This window comes from Bidens hawaiensis, unplaced genomic scaffold (assembly GCF_021521415.1).
Source record: "Bidens hawaiensis isolate Kalapana, Puna unplaced genomic scaffold, B.hawaiensis_p1.1 tig00019676_1, whole genome shotgun sequence".
Taxonomy (NCBI): Eukaryota; Viridiplantae; Streptophyta; class Magnoliopsida; order Asterales; family Asteraceae; genus Bidens; species Bidens hawaiensis.
In genome coordinates, this window is record NW_027492988.1 from 329,775 (window position 1) to 353,209 (window position 23,435).

The 23,435-nt window shown below is 33.9% G+C and overlaps 1 protein-coding gene across 1 annotated transcript; it reads left to right on the forward strand.

The window, feature by feature from the left end:
* The first annotated feature begins 3,689 nt into the window (after window positions 1-3,689).
* Window positions 3,690-6,491, forward strand: LOC143558971 (uncharacterized). The gene is made up of 4 exons (XM_077047697.1): window positions 3,690-5,556; window positions 5,661-5,862; window positions 5,947-6,140; window positions 6,265-6,491. The coding sequence occupies exons 1-4, from the start codon at window positions 3,756-3,758 to the stop codon at window positions 6,336-6,338; spliced, it is 2,271 nt and encodes a 756-aa protein (XP_076903812.1). The 5' UTR covers window positions 3,690-3,755; the 3' UTR covers window positions 6,339-6,491.
* Window positions 6,492-23,435: the final 16,944 nt, after the last annotated feature.

Below are 23,435 nucleotides of genomic sequence, written 5' to 3' on the forward strand. Positions count from 1 at the left end.
TTTCCTTTCTTTTCCTTTCAATTCTTTTTTACACACAAAAAAGAGAATTTATGTAGTTGTCACAACATGTTCTCATGAATAATTTACAAAACCTTTTGTATTTGTATAAATTTAATTTTCATTTTCCATGTAACTTATTTTACAAAAAGAAAAGGGTTTACTTGTTAGGACATGTCACTGAGTCACTCCATATTTTATATAATTTCTTTTCCTAATACTTTTAAGGCTATTAAAAAAAACGTACACTGCATTCGGAATTATTGAGGGGTCCATGATTTTATGGCCTCACTATGTTGATAAATAAAGTAACCAACCATTGCGTGGCACGTTATCATGTTAAACTCTTCAATTTGTTATCATAATGGATGTGATCTAATGGTTTTTAAACTTTTCCCATATGGTCATATCCATTTGGATTTTGGTATCAAATAGAATGAGAATATAAACAAGCACAATAAAGAGAATCCTAAAATGAGCAAACCAATTCAATAAACAATGGGGGTCCATATATGATGTGAGTATTGCCATAACGCACATGATAAATGAATAAATGGTTGATAAACTTGGGAGTTGAACATACCTTTGAAATTTTAAAACTTTTGACATTCTTATTAATGAATTATTGGTGTGTTTTTGTTGGATGGACTAAATATTACATATTTCAGTTACGTCTTTCTTAAAGTGAGTCTCAGTGGGTTTTGAAGACTTTGTTTCATAAGAATCTATTGGTTTTTTTTTAATATAAAAGAAAAGGTTTTTTTGTAGTTTTTAATACCTAGAAAAAATTCAAAACATCTTAAAAGTATAACCGAGTAACCGACACAATCAAACTATAACCAAATGGCTTAAAAGTTAGTGTGTACACAATATTGTACTCCTTAAGCGGTTGAGTCTCTCATAGTGGACATATGTATAAATTTGTGAATACTGAATAGGAGTAGTTAGTGACTTAGTGTGAGTGAATTAACAGTTTAAAAAAAACATGGGAATAAAAATAAACGATCATGGTTTTTGAATAATTGAATATCCAAGGTTTAGCACTCCTCTTTTATCGGCTTCGGCTTCAGCTGTAAGTTAATGAAATAAAAAGGCTGGCCCATGGGCTTAAGTAATAGGAATCCTTCACTGAGTTTAAAAAGAATTCCATTGAATGGGCTTTAAGAAATGGCAACCAGCTTATGCATACCAAAATGGACCTCAAGATTTTGGTGTCCTCTTAAGTAGACGTGCACGAATCGGGGTTTTCAAAACCCGGGTTCGGGTATGACCTGGCACTGGAAATTTGGGTATTGGAAATACCCGGGTCGGGTTCGGATTCAGGTATCGTTCTGAAAATCATACCCTATGTATCGGGTTCGGGTCGGGTATAGAACCGGCTATTTGAATACCCTATTTCCGGGTATCGAATAAACCTTTTTTTCAGATTTTTAAGGTTTTTTTCGGGTAATTTTCGGAAATATATTGGATTTTTTAAGGTGTTACACCTTTTAGGATTATTTTTCCGGGTAAATTTCGGGTAATATCGGGTATTTGAAAAACCCGGTTCTGGATACGGGTTTTGGTACTGAAATGCATACCCTATCCGTACCCTACGGGTAGGGTCGTATTCAGGTATTAAAAAGCCGGGTATGAAAGAAACCGGTTCCGGGTTTTCTTTTCGGGTCCAGTTCCGAGTTCGGGTTTTTTGTGCAACTCTACTCTTAGGCTTTGGGCCAGCCGAGCTGCTAGAGACCGGAACGTAACAATAAAAAGCTCCAAATGAGTCGAGCCTTTTCAAGCATAAGTCGAGTTAGAACCTCAAATAAAGCTCATATATTTATCAAGTCCAAGTTTGAGCCTTGTATGGAAAGCCTCAATTAAAGCTCGTTTACATCCTTATTTGTATCCACCGTATAACATAAAAAGTTGGGACAAACTTTTGGCTTAGCATGTCTCATAAAATACGTCACCTCTTCTTTAACTTCGATTTGAATTCTCAAAACTGGAAACTTGATGTACATGGGTAAACATGTATTTCAGCTTAAATCTATTTTTCTAGTTTCGATATCTCATACAAATATATTTTAGTTCTTTTACCTCGATATAAAAGTACAACAATATCGATGAGTGCTTAATCAAACTAACACCCCGAAACGTAATCAAAGTCGCAATGAGTGCGTGTTTAAATCATAGAGTCAAATAATTACTCTCTAAAACAAGTAATAAGCAAAAAAATAATTATTAAAGACAAACCTTTTGTTAAAACAATTTTAACAATAATTTATCCAGAAAGTGATCATTTTAACCTATGTACTTAAGTTCAATGCATCAAACGTAAAACTCAACTGTGATTTATTAAATAAAATACATATAACATGTGTCATCCTTTTATATTATTACTTTAAAAATAAATAATTTAAAAATTACCTAAAAAAATAACAAACAAATAACAGTTTCTTTCCGGTTCAAGTAATTTAACCCAACCCGAAACACCCGGGGTTTATAACCATCCAAAACCGAACTGACGACTTTTGAGTTTGACCGCCCAAGCAATATTAAAACCCGGATTAAAACCAACCCGGATACATAACCGGTTTATCCATTTCCAATCGATTCATGATCCACCTATATATTAACCCTAACCTCCATAACTCGGTCTCGCCGGATTCTTAACAAACAAAATTCATAATTAATAATATCAAGTAAGTTCGTTTCCATAAACCATTATTATTATCAATTATTATTTGCTGTTAATTTTGAATTGAAGCTACCACAAATCTTTGTGGTGTCGTTGACGCCTTAAAATTGGTACCTACTACTACTACTACTACTACTACTAATAATAATAATAATGTTGTATATTAATATTATTATTAGGAGGTAACTAGTGTTGTTCATTTTGAATTGAAGCTACAACAAATTTGTGCCCTTAAGATTGGTACCTACTAACAATGTTGTATATCATTATTAGGTGGTAACTAGAACCAGTGTTGTTCATTTTGAATTGAAGCTACAACAAATTTTTGCTGTGTCGCTAGACAACTTAAAATTGGTATATGCTAATAGGCCTGTAAATGAACCGAACGTTCAGTGCATTGTCTGTGAATCGTTCGGCTGGAAGTTCATGAACAAAAAACTGTGTTCGTTTAATTAAATGAACGAACATGAACACATGTTCCGTTTGTTCATTTATGTTCATGAACATTCGTTTAGTTATGTTATTAAGTATTATCTGGAAGAGTCATCTACTTAAAGGTTTTATTTATATTTGTATTTAAGTGTTTTCATTTATGTTCGTTTATGTTTCTTTGTGTTTATTTACATTTGTTCATATATGTTCATTTATGTTCTATTAGATTTTAAACAAACGAACACAAATGTTCATTTTTTAAATAAACGAACATGAACATAAATATTTGTTTGATTAAGTGTTCGTGTTTGTTTAAAGTTAAATAAACGAACACGAGCATGTCCTTGTTCGTGTTCATTCGATTCGTTTGCAGGCCTTCATTATTCACATTGATGAATACATCTGTTTCAATCTCTAGGCTCTGCCGATTTTATTTGTGTTTGTGAACACATTCATTTCCTTAATGAACGAACACGAACGTAAAATCTCGTTCGGTAAGTGTTCGTGAACCGTTCATGAGCACATTACTTCCTTAACAAACGAACATGAACAAGGCACTATTCGTGTTCGTTCGGTTCGTTTGCAGGCCTATCTGCTAATAATGTTGTATATTATTATTAGGAGGTAACTAGTGTTGCTATACGAAATGGCGTCTGATTTAGAACCGGTACCGGTAAATTCACAAAAACATGATCCGGCATGGAAGCATTGTCAAATGTATAAGAGTGGAGATAAGGTTCAGCTTAAGTGTGTTTATTGTGGGAAAATGTTTAAGGGCGGTGGGATTCATAGGATTAAAGAACATCTCGCTGGTCAGAAAGGGAACGCGTCTAGTTGCTTACGAGTGCAACCGGACGTTCGGTTGTTGATGCAAGAGAGTTTGAATGGGGTGGTGGTGAAGAAGAGGAAGAAGCAGAAGTTAGCGGAAGATATCGGTAATTTTAACTCCGGTGAGGGTGTTGATTCTTTTGGAGATCAATGCGCGATGAACGCTGTAACTGAAGGTGTGATGGTTCCCGTTACTGAGACGGAAGGTATTGAGCCGGGGTCGAGTTTGCTGGTGAATCAAGAAGAGGAGAGTGTTGTAAATAATAAGCGCGGTGTAGGTAGGAGAAAGAAAGGGAGAGTGAGGAAAGGCTCAAATGCTTTAGCTTTGAGTAACGTTGTGTTTGATGAATCGAAAAGGATTAACCATCAAGTTAGTTTAGCAATTGGGCGGTTTTTCTTGGACGCTGGTGTACCGTTGGATGCTGTGAACTCTACGTATTTCCAGCCTATGATTGATACAATTGTGTCACAAGGGTCGGGAGTTGTGGGGCCTTCTTATCATGATCTTCGAAGTTGGGTTTTGAAGAATACGGTTCAGGAAGTGAGAAGTGATGTTGATCAATGCATGGGGAGTTGGGGAAAAAGCGGTTGTTCTGTTCTAGCTGATGAGTGGATATCTGAAAATGGTAAAGTGTTTTTGAATTTCTCGGTGTATTGTCCTGAAGGGTTAATATTTCTTAAATCATTTGATGCAACCAACATTATGAACTCGAGTGAAGCTTTATTTACTTTGTTTAAGGAAGTTGTTGAAGAAGTTGGAGTGAGAAACGTGCTTCAAATTGTTACTAAAAACGAAGGGCGTTACATTGAAGCAGGGAAACATATAACCAACAATTTTCCTACCATTTTTTGGACTCCATGTGCAACTCATTGTGTTGATATGATATTGGATGATTTTAGACAACTCGAATGGATAAGCACTATTCTTGAACAAGCTAGATCAATATCAAGATTCATTTACAATCATAGCCTTGTTTTAAATATGATGAGAAAGTATACTTTTGGAGTTGACATTGTTGTAGTGGGCCCTACACGTTCATCTACCGACTTCTCCACATTGAAACGGATGGTAAGTGTCAAACACAACCTCCAATCCATGGTAACTTCAGAGGAGTGGATGGAGTGTTCGTACTCCAAGAAGGAAGAAGGATACACTACTTTGGATTACATCAGCAATCCATCTTTTTGGTCCATGTGTACAGTAATCACTCATTTAACGGATCCTTTATTGAGGCTTTTGAGAATTGTGAGCGGGAAAAAGAGACCTGCAATGGGTTATGCATATGCAGGGGTGTATCGAGCGAAAGAAGCAATTAAAAAGGAGCTTGTTGACGAGAAAGATTATTTGGTTTACTGGAACATAATAGATCGTAGGTGGGAACCACTTCATCGCCATCCTCTGCACACCGCTGGTTTTTATCTTAATCCAAAGTTTTTCTACAGCACTGATAGTGATATTCATCTTCAGATCAGATCATCAGTCTATGACTGCGTTGAAAGATTGGTTCCCGGCACTATGATCCAAGATAAAATTGTTAAAGAGACAGAATTATATCGTGAAGCTGCTGTTGATTTTGGGAGAAAAATCGCTATACGAGGAAGAGATACCTTATTTCCTAGTAATCCTAAATGTTATATTTGTGTTCTGATAGTCTTATGATTTTTTAATGCTATAATTAGATTAGTCATGTTTTAATTATTGGTCTGACTGGTTTGACTATAGCTGAGTGGTGGTCAACATATGGAGGGGCTTGCCCGAACTTGGTTCGTTTAGCCATTCGTATTCTAAGTCAAACATGCAGTTTGGTCGGGTGTAAACCAAACAAGATTTCTTTCCAACAGATTCACGAAACAAAGAATTATGTAGAACACCAGAGGCTGAGTGACATTGTATTTGTTCAATACAACATGAGATTAAAGCAAATGTAAGTCTCGAATGACTCTTAATATACTGTTCAGTAGAATCTTTTCATAACGGGAAAGAATTTGACATACAAATGATCTTGTAGGTTTGATAACAAAGAGCATGAAAGCCCTGATCCCATTTCATATGACGCCATCAATTCTGTTGGCGCGTGGGTAACGGAGAAGGAGATTCACTCAAATGAGATTGATAGGTCTGATTGGATGACGGTTGATCCACCATTAGGCAATGTGATGATTTTAGGCCCTGAAGTTGATGATATTGAAGCCCTTGGTGAAGGTAGTTTAAACTTCCTTTAAATATTAATTTTTTTCTACTAATTTAGGAGAAAGAAGCGTAAAAGTTGTCACTGCGTTTGATTATAGAGAAAATGTTTAAATTACGAGTATTTATCTAGGTGCAGGGTTTCATGATCATGAGATTTTCGAAGGGTTAAAAGATGGTGGAAATGAAAATGGTGAAAATAGTGTACAATAAGTAGGTAACCCTTGTTAGTTTTCTTTCCTTTTGTTGTTTATTCCTAGTTTCAGACATTATATTGTGTCAAATTTATTTAAGTGGATGATCTATTTTTCTGTTCTGTAAAATGTTTTTCAATAGTCATATTTATACCTATACATTTAAAATCACTTAAAAACGCATTTACAGAAGTTCAGGGACTAAAATAGTAAAAATAACATTTTCTGAAATTCAAGAAATTTCTCGCGAGATAACGGATATTCTCTCGAGATATCTCCAAAATATCGTCTACAGTTTTTTTACAACTAGTTTATTCGTTTTTTATGCATAATCTTTCCTAAACGACACTAAATCACTAGAATTAAGGTTCAAACAATATAATATGATGTTATATCTAGTCTACATTCATTTCTTAACGATTCGGAATCCATAGGCTTATTTGAGCCGATTTCGTCATAATTGTGTTATTTGGTTACCTAAACAAGTAAGTTACTTTATAAACAAATTATAACTCTCTTATTAAGTCAAAACATATTCTAAAACCATAACACATCACTGCGGCATCATCCTCCATTGATCCCCTAGCCTCCTCCTTTGGTGTTTCGTGTTTTACTTCAAGCTTTTGTCTTTCAGTATGACTTTGAAGTTCCACGATTGTTGACTTTGAATTTCTATTTCTCCTAGTTCTAATCCTCGTTTGGGTATGTTGTATTCTTATTTTTCATAGGTTTTTATCTCATAAACAAAATCCCTCAATCAATTTCTCATATTGAGGGAGTCTCGGTGATCAATATGATCCTGACCCGTTAAGGGCATAATAGTCAAATATTTTGACTAATCAATTTTTCTATCTTCTGGTTAAAACTAGCGTTCAGGCCAGAAGAATTTTTTGTTCATCATTGAATTTTGAGTGTACAGGTCAAACTCAACTCCCGACTTGAAGTTCGGATTCTGAATAGTACCAGCTCGTTTAAATCTTAAGAATCCCATAACTTTAGTTTTACACATCCGTTTAACCCGATTCCAGTTGCATTATTCTCGGTTTTAATTATAGTTTATTTTCTCCAAGTTTCAGGTCCATTCGTGTAGGCTCAGTCAGCACGATAAAGTTCAAGTTTCTTATTTACTGCTTTTAAAATCTTTTGGGGACTTATGCGTACCTATTTATACTTTACATATTACATACAATACACAACTAGCAAACTGTGAATATTGTTTGTTGATCGATTAAATGATTATTTGCTAGTTGCTTATTTGTTTAATTCTAGTATTCGGAGAGTTCCATCATTGATTCTAGCATAACTCATTGATCACGTCTTAGTAGCCAAAACCTGATTCGCATGGCAATGTTCAAACGACGCCAATTACTTGCATTTGTTTAATTGTTGATACTCACAATATGGGTTTGCTCATTTATATATATAATATTATATTAAAAAAACTAGTGATTTTCTCACTGAATCTTGTGTTAACAAGCCTATATATTTTGTATGCATATTGAAGGTTATCATTTGATTTGAAGTGAAGAAGATCATTTAGAAAGGACATTAGGCTACTTAATAAAAGAAAGACGAAGTGTTTTGAATTATTTATTTTTGTTTTTTGTTGGATTAAAATTGTACTTAGACGAAAGATGTGTACTTGATTTGGAAATTGTAAATAAATAAATTAGACATCGTCATAAATTGCATGATAGTGTTTTGTAAGTTGTGAACCAACGGTTCGCGCCCCGGCATTCCACCGTAGGTTGCGGTGTGACAACGGTGGTTACAGGGCACCACTTAGGGTGAAACTTCATATGATTCCAACAACTCATATAGTTGAGGCTCCCCGACCTGCTTTAATCTATGTTGCACGGGAACTGGTACGGGAAACGGGCACGGGTACGGGAACGGGAAACAGCAAAACTCAAAAAATCAAGAAACTGGTAAGGCATGGGTACGGAAATAAATACATATAAAAAATAAATATATATATTACATAGGTAATTGATTATTAGTAACAAATAAATAAATATATAATTTTTATTTATATATAATGTCATTTAAACATTTTATGTATAAAATTACAAGTTGAAGACCAAATGTAAGCTAGTCTAGATAGTGAGGGTTAAATGTTAAAATGCATAACCTAATTTAATACTATTTATGTAAATGTTAACAAAGTTTAGGGACTAGATGCAAATAATTAAAAGATAAGGGGGGTTTATTGTTTAAACCTAAACTTATATTATTAAAACCTAAAACAGCCGCCAGCCACCTAATTCAGCCGACTAGCCTTCTTCTTCTTCTTCTTCTTCTTCTTCTTCTTCTTCTTCTTCCGTTTTCCGGCGCCGGAATAGTGTATGAGGCGCTGGAATTCATCGGATACGGTCTGGAAACCCTTAAAAATCGTCCCGAAAGTTCTGGAAACGTATCGAAACACCGTTTGACTTTTCTAAACGGTCAACGACCGTCCCCAACTTTAAGGAAACAGTCAAGAAACGTTTCCGGCCGTCCCCGTCGGCGTTTCCGTCCCCGGCGAGTTTCCGGGACGGGGTACGGCAAGTTGGTGGCGTTTCCGTGCATCAGAGGCTTTAATACTCTATCAACGCATTTTCAATGTTCTCCGCATCACCGGCACCACTACCCCACGCCTCTCTATTCCGACTGTAAACCGAATAAAAAGGTTGACATCTGGAGTTAATGTCGAACCATTTTGGCATTATTGAACTTCTAAAATATTCTCTATTTAAGTTTTATTTTAATATTATATTATCATAATTAATTCATTTATATTTTGTTATTATTTTATAACTTTTGAAATATAAATATTTATAGAATTTTTAAAATATTATTTAGACGTGCTTAATTTTATCTACGTACCGACATAAATTTTTGTTCAAAACCAAGTCGGGTCAAGCTTTTATTGAATGTTTCGATATAATTTGACCCGACTCGGTTTTAAATAATGTTTATGTCGGCATGTAGATAAAAATAAGTAAGTCTAAATGGTATATTCGAAATTTTATAAAACTCTGTATTTTAAAATTTATAAAAGAAAAAATATAAATGAAATTAATTATACTTATATAATATTAAAACTTAAAAATAGATTATTTTAGAAGTTGGACGAGGAAGTGGGATTTGGTGCAAACTTGGATGGGAAAACGAGTTTGCTACAAACTTGGATGAGGTGCAATCTTGGACGGGAAAGACAATTTAAAAACAATCGAATCCGACGAGTTTTGATGTTTCCTCAAAAATGGACGGAGCCGACGGGTTCTCTTCATATTTGCTCGGACATGTCAGAATTTCTACACGTGACACCTTTTTAGAGGACAATGAAACCCGTCGGAACTATTCCCAAAGTGTTACTCCCGTCTAAATTCCCCATGATATTTTTAGAACTTTTGAAATTTAAGAACCCTTATGTGATTCTCTCTCTAAAAAAAGCTTCCTTTAGGGAATTTCCCATTATTTAAACTATATTAATCTTTTTTTAGTTATTATAGTTTGATTAATTATATTAATTGGAGAGGATTATTACGATTTGATTAAATATATTAATTGAAGAGAGAATATGTATTTAATGTTGTATACAATCTTCAGTGGCGGATCTAGACAAAAATTTCAGGGGTATCGTAAAAAAAATTTTAGCCGTACATTAAGAATTCTTTTTTTTACCGGTTTCGCGTTTACAGATATAGGGTTTCGCTTGTACGGAGCCAATATAAGGTTTCGCTTGTACGGATTTCTGGTTACGCGTTTGGCGTGTCCCGGGCATGACTTCGTGAAACAGGCGTACCAACGTTCGGTTAACCTGTTTGCAATAGCGGATCAAAACAAGTTGGTTTATAATAGGTCGCCCCAAAATAACCCAAACTTGTTTGCTTATTGATATTGTAAAATTATTCAAACTTATTAACATATTAATACAATGATTTTATTGATATCTTTTGATCATATCAAACACATATTGTTAATGAGTTTTTTAGAGTTTACTCAACAGAAATATTGATAAACACAATATTTAATTAAATAAGAAAATAAAAGACAATTATAAACCAAAAATAACAAATAAAAAAATTCTAATATCAATTAACTAATTTAACAACAAAACATATAATTTAAATATATTAATTATATCTATTTAATTTAACTAGAATATTTGATTAACAAGTAATGTGAAATGTTTGACTCTAAGGTTATTTAAAATTCAAATCAATATTAAAGGGTATAATTTGTAACTGTGTTGAACTAAAAGAGGTTAATAATAAATTTGCTTATAGTATATTTATTTCTTTAACGAACGTTCCTATTCCATCTCTCCCACTTCTCTTTCTCTCTCTTCCAACTCCATAGATTTCATGTTAGTTGCAGGTTCGTGTTAACTTTGAAAGGTAGAGTTGAAAGGTTTTAAAACCTTTTTAGGGGTAACATAATATAATTTCAGGGATAACATAATACATAAAACGTAAACAATAAATAAAATTTTTCACTTCGCGCGGAAAAGTTGAGGGGTAGCGGGTGCTACCCCTCACTCTCAAGTAAGTCCGCCCCTGACTATCTTAGAGGTGGTTCAAATGTCTGAAATTTGAATCATTAAGAGGTGGAGGCTAGAGACGAACCTCTAGTCGTCGGAGATGGAGCCTAGTCTCCGGGTTAGAAGTTAATAGAGGCCGGAGACAAACGTATGTTTTTTTTGGGTTAAGAGGTTTTCAGACCCACTAAAAGCTCTTACTGGTTCAGATGCTATTAAGACGCTGAACCTCTTAATGCCAGAAAAAAAACAAACAGCCCCACGTCTGATTACGTCTGACCGAATCAGACGTTTTCCTCTATTCAGAGAAAAGAGGCAAAAACAAACAGGGCCTTAATCTTAATCTTAAATATATATAGACGAAACCTCTTTAAATTCTCTCAAGCCACCATATTGTTTTAATTGTAAATGATGGCTTCTCATGCATTTGACCCGAATTTACGGGTATGGGTATCACCAAACACAGATAGTCCTTAAACGGGTTATTACATATCAGTATATTAAAAATTAATCTCATCAAATATTTGATATGAAAATCCTATAAAATAGGGATACCAAAAGTTAATATCCGATTTGTTTTTTTAAACATATTATTTATAATAAAAAACAATTTTATAGTAAAAAAGCGGGTCATGAGTCTCACCAAACCTATATAGCTTTAAACCAGGTTATAATATCTCATTTATTTGTGAAACTCTTTTATTATCATTCTTAAGTATATTATTAACTTGAAATAAATAAAATTAAAATCCTAAAAAATATATAAATATTATAAACGAATAATATAAAGCAACCCCATAATACGATAGTTAAAGGCTAGTTTTCTAATATTTTAAACATTTAAGATTTAAATAAAGAGCAGTTAAAATTGATTTATTGCACTATGTGTGTGTGTATAGAGTACTTTACCAAATCATTTTACCGCAAGTGTGTGTTATTATATCTGGATGATATTGATGAAACTTAAAAATGCCGGTGTATGAGGTTTTGTGAAATGTAGGTGTTATAATAGATGTAAAGTGTTAGGCTATGTGTAGTTGAGGGGCTATAAAATGGGGCGACTTGCGTTATTTGACGCTCAGTTAACAAATGGTGAGTTTTTGTATTAGGGGTGTAATGGTGTTGTGGCCTTATATATATATACATATAGAGAAAAGATGAAATATAATAATACCTTAACGTACATTAGGTACAAGAATAATACTTATATTCATGAAATCGATCCACAAAATCACATCACAAGATCTCGAAATCGTCAATACATATTCAATTAATCATTGGTTCACCGAAATAAACAGTTTTGGATCGTTAATCGATCAATTTTTTACTTTTCTTCACGAAAACCGTTTTTGAGCGTTCTAGGTTTTTTGGCTAAGCGTTTTAGGTTTTGGCTAAGCGTTTTGAGCGATTTAATATTTTTGCCTTTGAGCGTTTTTGTTTTTTGCCTTTGAGCGTCTCGCGTACCTATATTACGTTAAGCAATTATTGTACAGTACCACACCCTACACACACACATATATAATAATAATAAAAAGAAAACATACACCTGCGACAAATATCCCCCCCCCCCACCCACCCACACACACACACAACAAATCGTCCCAATATCGCCTAGGGGGCGGTGTTCCTCCATTTTGTCGCCCCATCGCCCTCCATTGTCGCCCCACTATACATGGCTATAAGCATATGAATGTAGGAGTAGGTTTACTTTCTAGGTGTATTTGATATATGTAAGTATTTATGTTAACGGGTATGCTAATGTGCTTTAATGTAGGGTAATGTGTCTTAATGGGTATGTTTATGTGCTTTAATGTATGGACCGAGTATAGAGGTAATTTGAGCAATCTTGTAGGTAACCAAATTGTAGAATATGGGTTGAACATCAATGTTATTCTATTTTGGGTACCATGTGGCACGTGTTGTAATGCATGCTGAATCTTTGTAATATGTGTCATTCAAACCCATGTGTAGCTGTTAATGTAAAGTTGTGTAGGAAATTTGTGTAATGCGTGCTAATCTTATTTAATGTAGGTAATAATATGTTCTTAAGTTGTCTAGGTAATCCGGATTGTGTTCTGATAGAGACGGATTCGAGATGGTCAATCTCTCGATACACTCGTAGAGTGGGTTAGACTCCAAGAACAAGAGAGAAGAAGAGAACAATGTTTTGGAACAATTTTCAGATATTTTTCTTATTATTTTTGTCAAACAATGATTACAATTTACAGGAAAACCAAAGAGATAAAAATAGGAAAAGATAAACAATAAAAAATCTAGTTAAAGTTTAATAAAGATACTAAATAATAGATTAACTTAAATAATATATATTAAACATAATATCGGGAACAATATCAATTTCGTAGTAGCAGACACACAATGCCAAGTGTGGGTGACATTGGTTGGAGTTGATAGTAAACTAGACAACTAGTAAAGGCCGTAGAAGCAGGGGCGGATCTATAGCATGAATTGGAACCACCCGAGTTTTGAAATAATAGTGTAGTTATATATAGAAAATATTAGAGGAACCATCTTATAAATTAGGAAGGAACCACCTTATTAACATTAAAGTGGTTTGTCCAGCTGGTAAATGGTTGTCTTAGTAGACTAATGGTTACATGTTCGATTATAGCTTCTAGCGAAATTTTTGATATTTTTTTTATAATTCAGGATTATATCATATACCAACCACTGTTGCTGCTTTTTCGGCCGACCACACACCACCGTTGGTCCGTTGCTCCTTCCTCCTCTCTTCCTCGAATCCTCCTACTTTTAAGGTAAGTTTACATTCATTTGTTAATTGTTCATGTTAATTATTCTTAATGTTGTTAATTGTTAAGTTATTTATTTAGTTTTAGTTTTAATTTGTTAGTTTGTAATTGTTGATTTGTTAGTTTTAATATGTAACTCACATCATCATTTTCACCTCTATTTTTCAAAATCGTACCCTATGTGGGTATTTGTTGGCTACTTGATCTTGTATGTTTGTTTAAATTACCTTAGGGCTTTTGTTATATACATGATTAGGAAAGTAGAAGGTATATACATGAGTAATTGGATTGATATTGTGTTTGGTGATGATTTCAAATTGTGGGTTTAGGCTAGCTGAACCTAAGTGTTTCAAAATTGATTCATCGGCTTGAACCATTGAACCTCAAACCGACCCGAATCTCGAACCATCGAACCGACCTAGAACTTTTTATACCCGACTCTATGAAATTGAAGAATCTAAAAGTAGTGCACCATCTGGAAAAAATTTCTGGATCCGTCACTGCGTAGAAGTGGCTGTGGGTTTGAATACTAAGGTTTGTTATTGGGTTCAACGAAACAACATTAAAAGTATCCTTAGGCTCAATTTGGAATGTGAAGTTCTCTTCAATTAGTTTTTCAAAGTTCAGAGTTTGGTAGGATGCTTGAAGGTTATTACGTGAACACTTTACAAGGATGTAAAATTAGATTGGAATTGGTATGGGGCGGTGACACAAATGTTGGAGGTGGAAACAGTAGAGTTGTCGACACTGGTTTCTGGGTTGTGGGTTGTTTTAGTGTTGGTGATGGTGTCTTCGAATCGGTTACAGGCGGTGCCGGGATTAGGGGCATGATGGCTGGTTTTGGTTCGGTTATCGTCAAAGAGGTGTCGGAAATTTTGGCGAGGGCGGCAGTAAAGTTAGCGATTATTTGATTCATGGTGGTAACGAGGGAGTCAAAGTTGAACTTGGCTATGGCGGCTTGTTGGGTAGCGAATGATTCTTGTTGGATCCATAGCCGGCCAATTTTGTCGACCATGCCCATGATCAGGTCTTCACGCAATGAATGAAGTATGAGAACAATTGATGCAAGCATCAAATTGATAGAGACCGATTTGAGATGGTCAATCTCCTAATACACCTGTAGAATGGGTTAAGCTCCAAAAACAAGAGAGAAGAAGAGAACAATGTTTTGGAACAATCTTCAGATATTTTTCTTATTATATTTGTCAAACAATGATTACAATTTATAGGAAAACCAAAGACAATAAAATAGAAAAAGATAACCAATAAGAAACCTAGTTAAAGTATAATAAGAATACTAAATAATAGATTAACTTAAATCCATAAATCCATTGGTTATAACTAAAATACATCAGAATAGTTTGTTAATTTTATTTACTATACAGTTTTCTTTGTTACATAGATTAATCCAAATATTTTGTCATACAAGATCATATTTATTATACCATCATATTAGCAAAGATATGTCACAAGTCATGTACGTATGTATCGGTACTAAAAAGCCAAATGGACAGATATAGTCAAGACATTTGTTACATGTATACTAGATGAAAACGTGGCGACGATCACATCTTAGGGCCTGGATAAATCTGGATGTCTCCGTATGCTTCGTTCTGTTTTACTACAACGAACTCAACAGAAGCCAAAGCTGCATGCACAACATTAATCTGTTTTAGCACTAAAGTAAACTATATGGGGTTAATAAGAAGCATATCATACATACCACAAATCTGTACAAACCAATGTTTTCAAACCCGGCCCGGACGTCGACCCGGACGCCTTACCGGGTCAAAGGTCGGACCGACCTGGGAGGGCGGACCAGTGTTTGACCCGAATGACGTCATAAATAATATATATTTATAAATCTTATAAAAGTAGTTATGTACAATTTCTAATGCACTAATATCTAAAAGTCTAGAGTTATTTTGCTAAAACTATAATATTGAGGCTAAATAAAGTAATTTCTATTAAAGACAAGGTGAAAAGAAGAAAAAAATGATTTTCCTTGCTTTTAACCTAAACCCACAACTACTGCCGCCTCATTCATCTTCTTCATTTCCTTCGTTCATCTCCAATTGAAACGAATTTCTATCAACAAATCAATATAATTATTTGATTCCTTCTTTAATTTACTTTCTTCACAAACTCGCTTACGAATCTGAATCTGAATATCATTTCTGGCGGTGATTTGGAGCGGCGGTTGTGGGTTATGGAGTGATTATAGGGTTTAGTTTGTTAGGAGCGGCTCTTATCTAGAACTGATTAAACAAAAAATAGGAAAATCACAAACCTGCCGGTCTAACCGTCGGGTCACCGGGTCCGGTCCAACCGGCGCCCGCGAGACCCGGCCGATCCATTAGAAAACGGGTTGTATACTACGACCCGGACCGGCCCTAGTCCCAGGTTCCAGTCGGACTGGTCCGACCGGCCCGGCCGGGTTTCAAAACATTGGTACAAACAGATATGCTGCATCTCTCTTACTCATTCCCTTTGCAAGCCCCTTCAGCGATACAGAACTGTGTGTCTCAAAAAGCTTCTCCAATTGCCTGTACACAAACATTTTGTTAATTTAATCCAAGATAAAAACTATGTATATATGGTGAATCTCCATAACAAATAATCTTACACTCGCAGAGAATCAGAGCTAGAACCAGCTACAGCTTCAGTCCCGACTCCAGGCCCAGCTGCAAAACCTAACAATTAGTGAAAGGTTAAAAGTCTTTTCCTTATTTAAAAACTATAGGAGAAAATGGAGACTTAAAGGCACCCCATGGCCCAATAACTTACTAAAGAACTGTTTGCGGGTCTTCAAAACCCAAGTAGAAAAAGAAAAGTTTGTTTTCCAAGTTTATGTTTCATTTTAACAAACATAACCAACACCTGAAAGCGCAAAACCGACATTAAACACGCTTAACTGAGCGTGACCAGCACATAAACACCCGTAACCGAGACTTGCACATACGTAACTGGTGCTAAAAACAGTAAGCAAAGTTGATGCTTACGTTCTGTAGGCTCTTGTTGTATATCTGGAGAAAGTACGCTTGTATGTATTTCTTCCTCTTTCTCGTTAACAATATATTCACCGGTTGTTTCAGGAGCGGTCTGACTAGTATTAATCAAAACCAATAGTGTCTCCTGATCCAATTCATCTTGAGGCAATGTCTTTCTAATATGTAACTGCTCCTCAATGATCTCTTGCTCTCTCATCTCAGCCTCAGTGAAGCGAGTTTCTCTGCGCCCGATGATAACATCATGCATGAATTTACTTTGCGCCAATCTCTCTACAACATCATGTTCCTCCCTAGGCACAATCTAACCACTTTGGCCTGATTACCTTCATCCTCATCAACCATTTTACCTTTTCCCTTGGCCTTTCTTCTCATTTCATTCTCATCATCCTCTGTCTCTACATCACTTGGGAGCGCATTTTCTGTTTTAACTGATAGAGTAGCTGAGAAAACAATTTATAAAAATATCATTAGTGTATATAATAAGCATGTATATGTGTGTGAATCATCTTTATACAACCTTGGTGATTATCATCCACATAATTGTCGTAGCGGTGGAAGGATTCATCTATTCAGTCAAGTGACACCCTTTTGTGCATCCCCCATTAGCGAGTCCGAGTTGGAAGCAGAAAATACAATATAACTTAGATAAAGCAAAATATCAAAGTATATTGTACTACAATTGAACATGTGCTGCATATCATAAATAAAAACATTTTCCACAAATGATAGGGTAATGTCTGTGACTATTGCTTTTATGATAACATAAATTGGATTAGACCCTAGCCACAAATACTTTTTAAGGAAAATAGTATCATATGGAATGGAATTGAAGACTTACAACGTCGTAGACTCGCCCGATCTAAGTGAAACAAGATCACGCCTTGGTAACGCTTCCGCCTAGAAAATTCATTAACCGCTTTTACTAAACATGAACATACACAATAAACAAAAGTTCATAGTTAGGTGGGAAGCGTACATGGGTGTTTAGCAGGTCTTCTCTTGACACATCAGCACCCTCAGTATCCACATCATTGTCAAACTGGGGTGCAGTTTCTACCTCTGCAGAGGGTAAAGGAACTGTAGAGGGTAAACAAAGACCAGCTTCAGCTTCTCAAGTTCACGTATTTAGGTAAGCATACATTGGTGTTAATTTTTTTTATCAAACCATCACATATTTGTGCATAGCAAAGCAGTTATACCAATCCTGAATGCAACAAATGATCTTGGTAAGTAGGGTTGTTCAAAAAAGTTTGCGGCTAAACCGAGTTGAGCCTGAGCATGCCCCGGCTCGACTCTTAAACAACCAATGTTATGTAAATTATAGTCAATTAAAGAAAATTTGAAGTAGCATATTGTTAAAGATATATACCTAAGGGTACATGCAGAGATTGTGCCCATTTACGTACCTCGGTTGTTGTTGCGAGAAACAGTGGTGAAACACGAGTGAGCCGGTGTCCATGTTGTAATTTTGAAACAACTGGAATCTTTTATTCTTGCCGTGCATGTCCAAAGACATGGTTGAGAGGTATCGTGCTAGTTGTTTGTTTGTTTGATACTTTTACATTTCGCTGTGAAGACGTTGGGTCAGGTTTCTGCCATAAATATCTCTCTGTTGTGGTTGATATTCCAAATTCTAACGGCGTAACCAACTTGGCCTTTTGAAGTGAATACATATTTAAACGTATTTCTGGATCTTTTTCGTCCCCAAAATCCATTTCATCTTCCGCAAAATTATCCATGGGAATATAGTCTTCATCCATTCCTCTACAAACAACATTAAGTTCGGGAAAATGGGTAAGTCCTGACTTTGTTGTTGAGGGAAAGGAGGAAGTGGTTCTTCGTCCTCCGATTCATATTCAGAAACAAATGGTTCACTCTCTGATGTGTCTTTAACTTCTTTAGCAAGAGAGTCTTACAAAAAAAAAATTATTACCTTTTACAATATATTATTGAGTATAAAAATAATTAAAAAGGATGTAAAAAGGAAGTATAATAACTTTCATTGTGGTCTTCAATGATTGAGGAACTACCATGCTCATGTTGTTGCAAGTATGGAATTACCGTCGTCCACGCCACATGAATTTTACAGGTGTAGATTCAAGGGAAACTAGTTGGTATATTAAATACATATCACTTTCTTGGTGAATATGTGCGGTATATGAACCTCCATTGTATTCATAGTAGAGTGTTAACTCTAGACAACAACATTAACGGTCAATTTGAACACATCTACATATGTTGTCAACCAACTCGGAATAATTGATCTGTTGAGTAACTAAGAACATAGTGCTACGAGTTCCCAGAGCACCCATAACAACCCCTGTGTGTATGACACTTCACCCGTATAATATAAATGTACTACAAAAGTTTTGAATGACAAAGAAGAAGACATTTGATGCTTGAATGAGGAGGTTGAAGGAGAGTTGAATTAGAAAGTGGATGGATGGTGGTATTTATAATTGAATGATGTAGTTGAAGGAGGGTCAAAATTTTATTATATAAATTATTTTATTACATAAAAGTAAAACACATTATATAAAATACTTTTATATATACATATATGTTTACTTACATGCACATACACAGACGAAAGATGCGGGAAACACCCATATTGTAGGTCGGTTTTTAATGAAATACTTTATTTAATACATATTATTTTTATTATATAAAAAAAATTACAAAAAAACAGGGTGGCAGGGGTTTGAACTCGCGGCCTCCCATCCATAACAATTGATCTTAACCAGCGATGTGCGATATATGTTAGGATTAATTATTTAAATACTGAAAAAAAAAGGTAGGAAACAAAAAATAAAACCTAATCCGCTATTGACAATGGCGGATTAGGAGAAATTATTTTTTTTTTTTTAAAAAAAACCTAATCCGCTATTGACAATGGCGGATTGGGAGAAACTTTTTTTTTTTGAAAAACCTAATCCACCATTGTTAATAGCGGATTAGGAAAAAAAATATTTTTTTTCTGGTTCATCTTCTTCGTCCATATTAGGGTAAACAGGTCACGGGTCAGGCTTGTATGGACATGGCATTTCAATTGGCAGCTTTGAACAACATTTCAATTGTGTGGACACCAGCACACAAGAAGGTATCTGCTGACATCCTTGCATGTTTGCTTTTATCATACTTCAAAGAATCTGATGCTTTTATCACTTTCTACTGCATGTTTGCTTTTAACACATGTGAAGGAATCACTTTGCATGCAATGTATTAACTTGGTAAAAAACAAAACTTTGGTAGGTAGTATTAAGTTGGTAGAAAACATAACTAGGTTAGTTAGGTTAGTAGTTTCGTTCGTGTGGTTAGTTTTTTCGTTTGTTTGGTTAACTGGTGTAACGTGGTTAAATCAGTTGTTCTCCTAATCCGTTATTCACATCAGCATATTAGGGTTCAATGATTAAGCCAACATTATCAATGGCGGATCCATTTTTTCTTTCCTCATAAGCCGCTATTACCCAACATAGATTAACTAGAATCTTTTTTTTTTTACTTTCCCATTATCCTTTTTTTTTTATAATATACACCATTTCAAAAAAAATTCGTACAATCATCGTCGGAAATCCATGTCCTCTACGCCATCGGCGTGTGTTTTGTACGATAAAGCTTGTCTCGGTTTCCTCGATCTATTTGCTCAAGCTCTTACCAAATTTCATGACTGTTGTGAATGTGAGAATGTGGTGTTTATGGCGAGCAAAGGTTGCAGGTGGCTTCAACTACAGGTGGGTATGTGGCTAAATCAGATGAAGACACGTAAAATCGAAGGTGCGGCGGTGGCGTGCAGGGGAAGAAGCAGGTGGCCTACTAAGATTGGTGCAGCGTATTTTAGCATTTCCTTTTTAAACAAAACTGTGGCACCAATTTCCTAAATTATACTTATTAGATAATAGATAATATATAAATGGAGCGATTTACCTAATGCAATATTATAATATTAAATATATATATAAACGAAACCTCCCAAAATTTACTCAGACCATCAGATTGCTTTACTTGTAAATGAATGTTTCTCACGCATTTGACCCGAATTGACGGGTATGAGTCTAACCAAACCGAGATAGCTCTTAAACGGGTTATAATATCTCATTATACTAAAAATTAATCTCATCAAATATTTAATATGAAAATCCTATAAAACAAGGATATACCAAAAATTAATATCCGATTTTTTTTATTTAATATAAGATATTATTTATAATTAACTAATTAAGAAACAATTTTATAGTAAAAAAAGCGGGTCACGGGTCTCACCAAACCCAGATAGCTTTTAAACTGTGTTATAACATCTCATTTAATCGTGAAACTCTTTCATCATCAGATCTTAATTATATTATTAACTTTCTTACAATAAATAAAATTAAAATTATAAAAAATATATAAATATTAGAAATTAATAATGTAAAACAACCCCGTAATACCGGGGGGGGGGGGGGGGGGGATAAAACCTAGTAATACATATAAACGAAACTTTTAAAAGCTACATGGTTGCTCCATACATTTTCTCAAATCACTAGATTGCATTATTTGTAAATGAATACTTTTAATGCATTTGACCCAAATTCACGGGTATGGGCCTCACCAAACACAAATATTGATTAAAAGAGTTATAACATCTCATTAAACTAAAAATTGATCTCAACAAATATTTGATATAAAAATTCTATAAAATATGGTTATACTAAAAACTAATATATGATTTCTTTAAAAAAAGATATATATTATTTATAAAAAATTTAAATTTATAGTATCCTATAATTTTTAAAAAATATTTATAATTAAAAACAATTTTACAGTAAAAAAAATAAGCGGGTAATGGGTCTCACCAAACCCATATAGTTTTTAAAACTGGTTATAAATTCTCATTTATTTATAAAACCCTTTTATCATTAAATCCTAAATATAATATTATTAACTTTCTTATAATAAATAAAATTAAATCAAAATATATATATATATATATATAAATATTAGAAACCAATAATAACATAAAAATAAAAGCTAGTCTTACAATGCTAATAAACAAAAATAATGATGCCTAGGTGTCCTAGCCACATTCATTCCTAGATTAAAATTCCATACTAATCTTCTAATCTCTCTTCTCCTTAATCCATGCTATCCATGGGTCATTGATGGAAATGGTTTGACCCATGAATTACATCTCAAGAAATAATGCATACATTAATGACTATTTACAATGATATAAAACCTAAAACATAATTTTACTCAATGTATACATTACTTTTTATTAAAGATGTCAACACATGTTTTAACAACAGGGACTCATAAATTCAGTTTGAATTATGCGAGACTTCTCACATCATATATATAAATTTTTAATTATGCTATTTAATTTAAATTTCCAATTAATGTGATTATTAATTTTGTATCTTTAATTTAAAATTATAAACGTAATCATTCTAAAAAAACTTTTAAGCATTGAAACAATGATCGGTTATACCTAAAGAAATTTGGAGTCCTGTAATTTAGATTTTTTTAAAATGTTATAAAACCGAATTCTTTGTTTTTTGGAAACTGTAAAATTCCGTTTTTTAATTTCATAAACATTTATTACATAATCAATTTCAACAAAACAAATCTTATGTTACTCTACTAATAAAACAAAGTGTTGATGCTTAAGTGTCAAGCCTACATTCACTCATAGCCTAATTTTTCATCATAATTTCTAATATCTCATCTCATTCATCATAACTATCCATTAGTCAAAACCATTTTATCAGTTGGGTTATAGCATCGTTAGATGGATTTTATTAACTATTTAAAGGTGTATAAATGCCACGTTTTATAATCACAATTCAAGAAGAATTGATGCTAAATATAATCAATTATTGGGTTGGTTGTTGTTTTTCAACATTGCATAAAGTATATATTTGGGTGTGCATATATGTAATCTAATGACATTATACTATAGATTATTGTCTATATGCACATTAATCATCATCTTTTAAACATTTCTAAACACGAAAAATTACATTAAGTTCATATTATCCACCATGTGTATTACACATAGTGAAACATGAAGAAGATACATTTTATAAGTCGTGAAACGTGAAAAATTTATTATTCATAAATCGTTTACTTTGTCTAATACATTAATTTACATGGTAAATGAGACCTTAAAATGATGTTTACAAATTTGAAAATACTTCTTTGTATACAAAATTTGTATCACATGTTGCGCTTAATGTGAAGACACATTTTGAACATGCAATCCTATTACCAAATTGTGCTTGCCGCATTTCGGACTACAATTGTATCACATGTTTTATTCTAATTTGACATGAGACAATCATCAAATATGTATGGATCATTTTAAAAAATGGTGATTTTGGTTCATTTCAAAACAACTTCAATAAAAACTAATATAGCCTCAAAGGCTTGTGTAGGCACTTGCATTTATAGCAACTCGGTTTATCATCAACAATGCATCTTTTAGATTTATTATATGGTATGTAAGCTACACGCAATTTCAATCATGAAAAGTCTTTTAAGAATCACAATTAAAATATCATACGTAATTTCTTAATTTATTTTTATCTTTCATTTTGTTTCTTTTCTTAAAATAATAGAATTTATTTATTTTTATCATTTGACAAATTCCATGTAATACACGCGTTCAAAAGCTACTGATATATAATTGGTAAAAATAAGGAATTGGAGAAAGCCCAAATGTCCATTCCTTGCTACTATCTCCTTCACCCGATTTTCCTACCATATCCGGAAGCACAAGACCCGCCCGACTAATTTGACCCGATCTAAACCTATATCTCACCCTCACTCCATTGTGA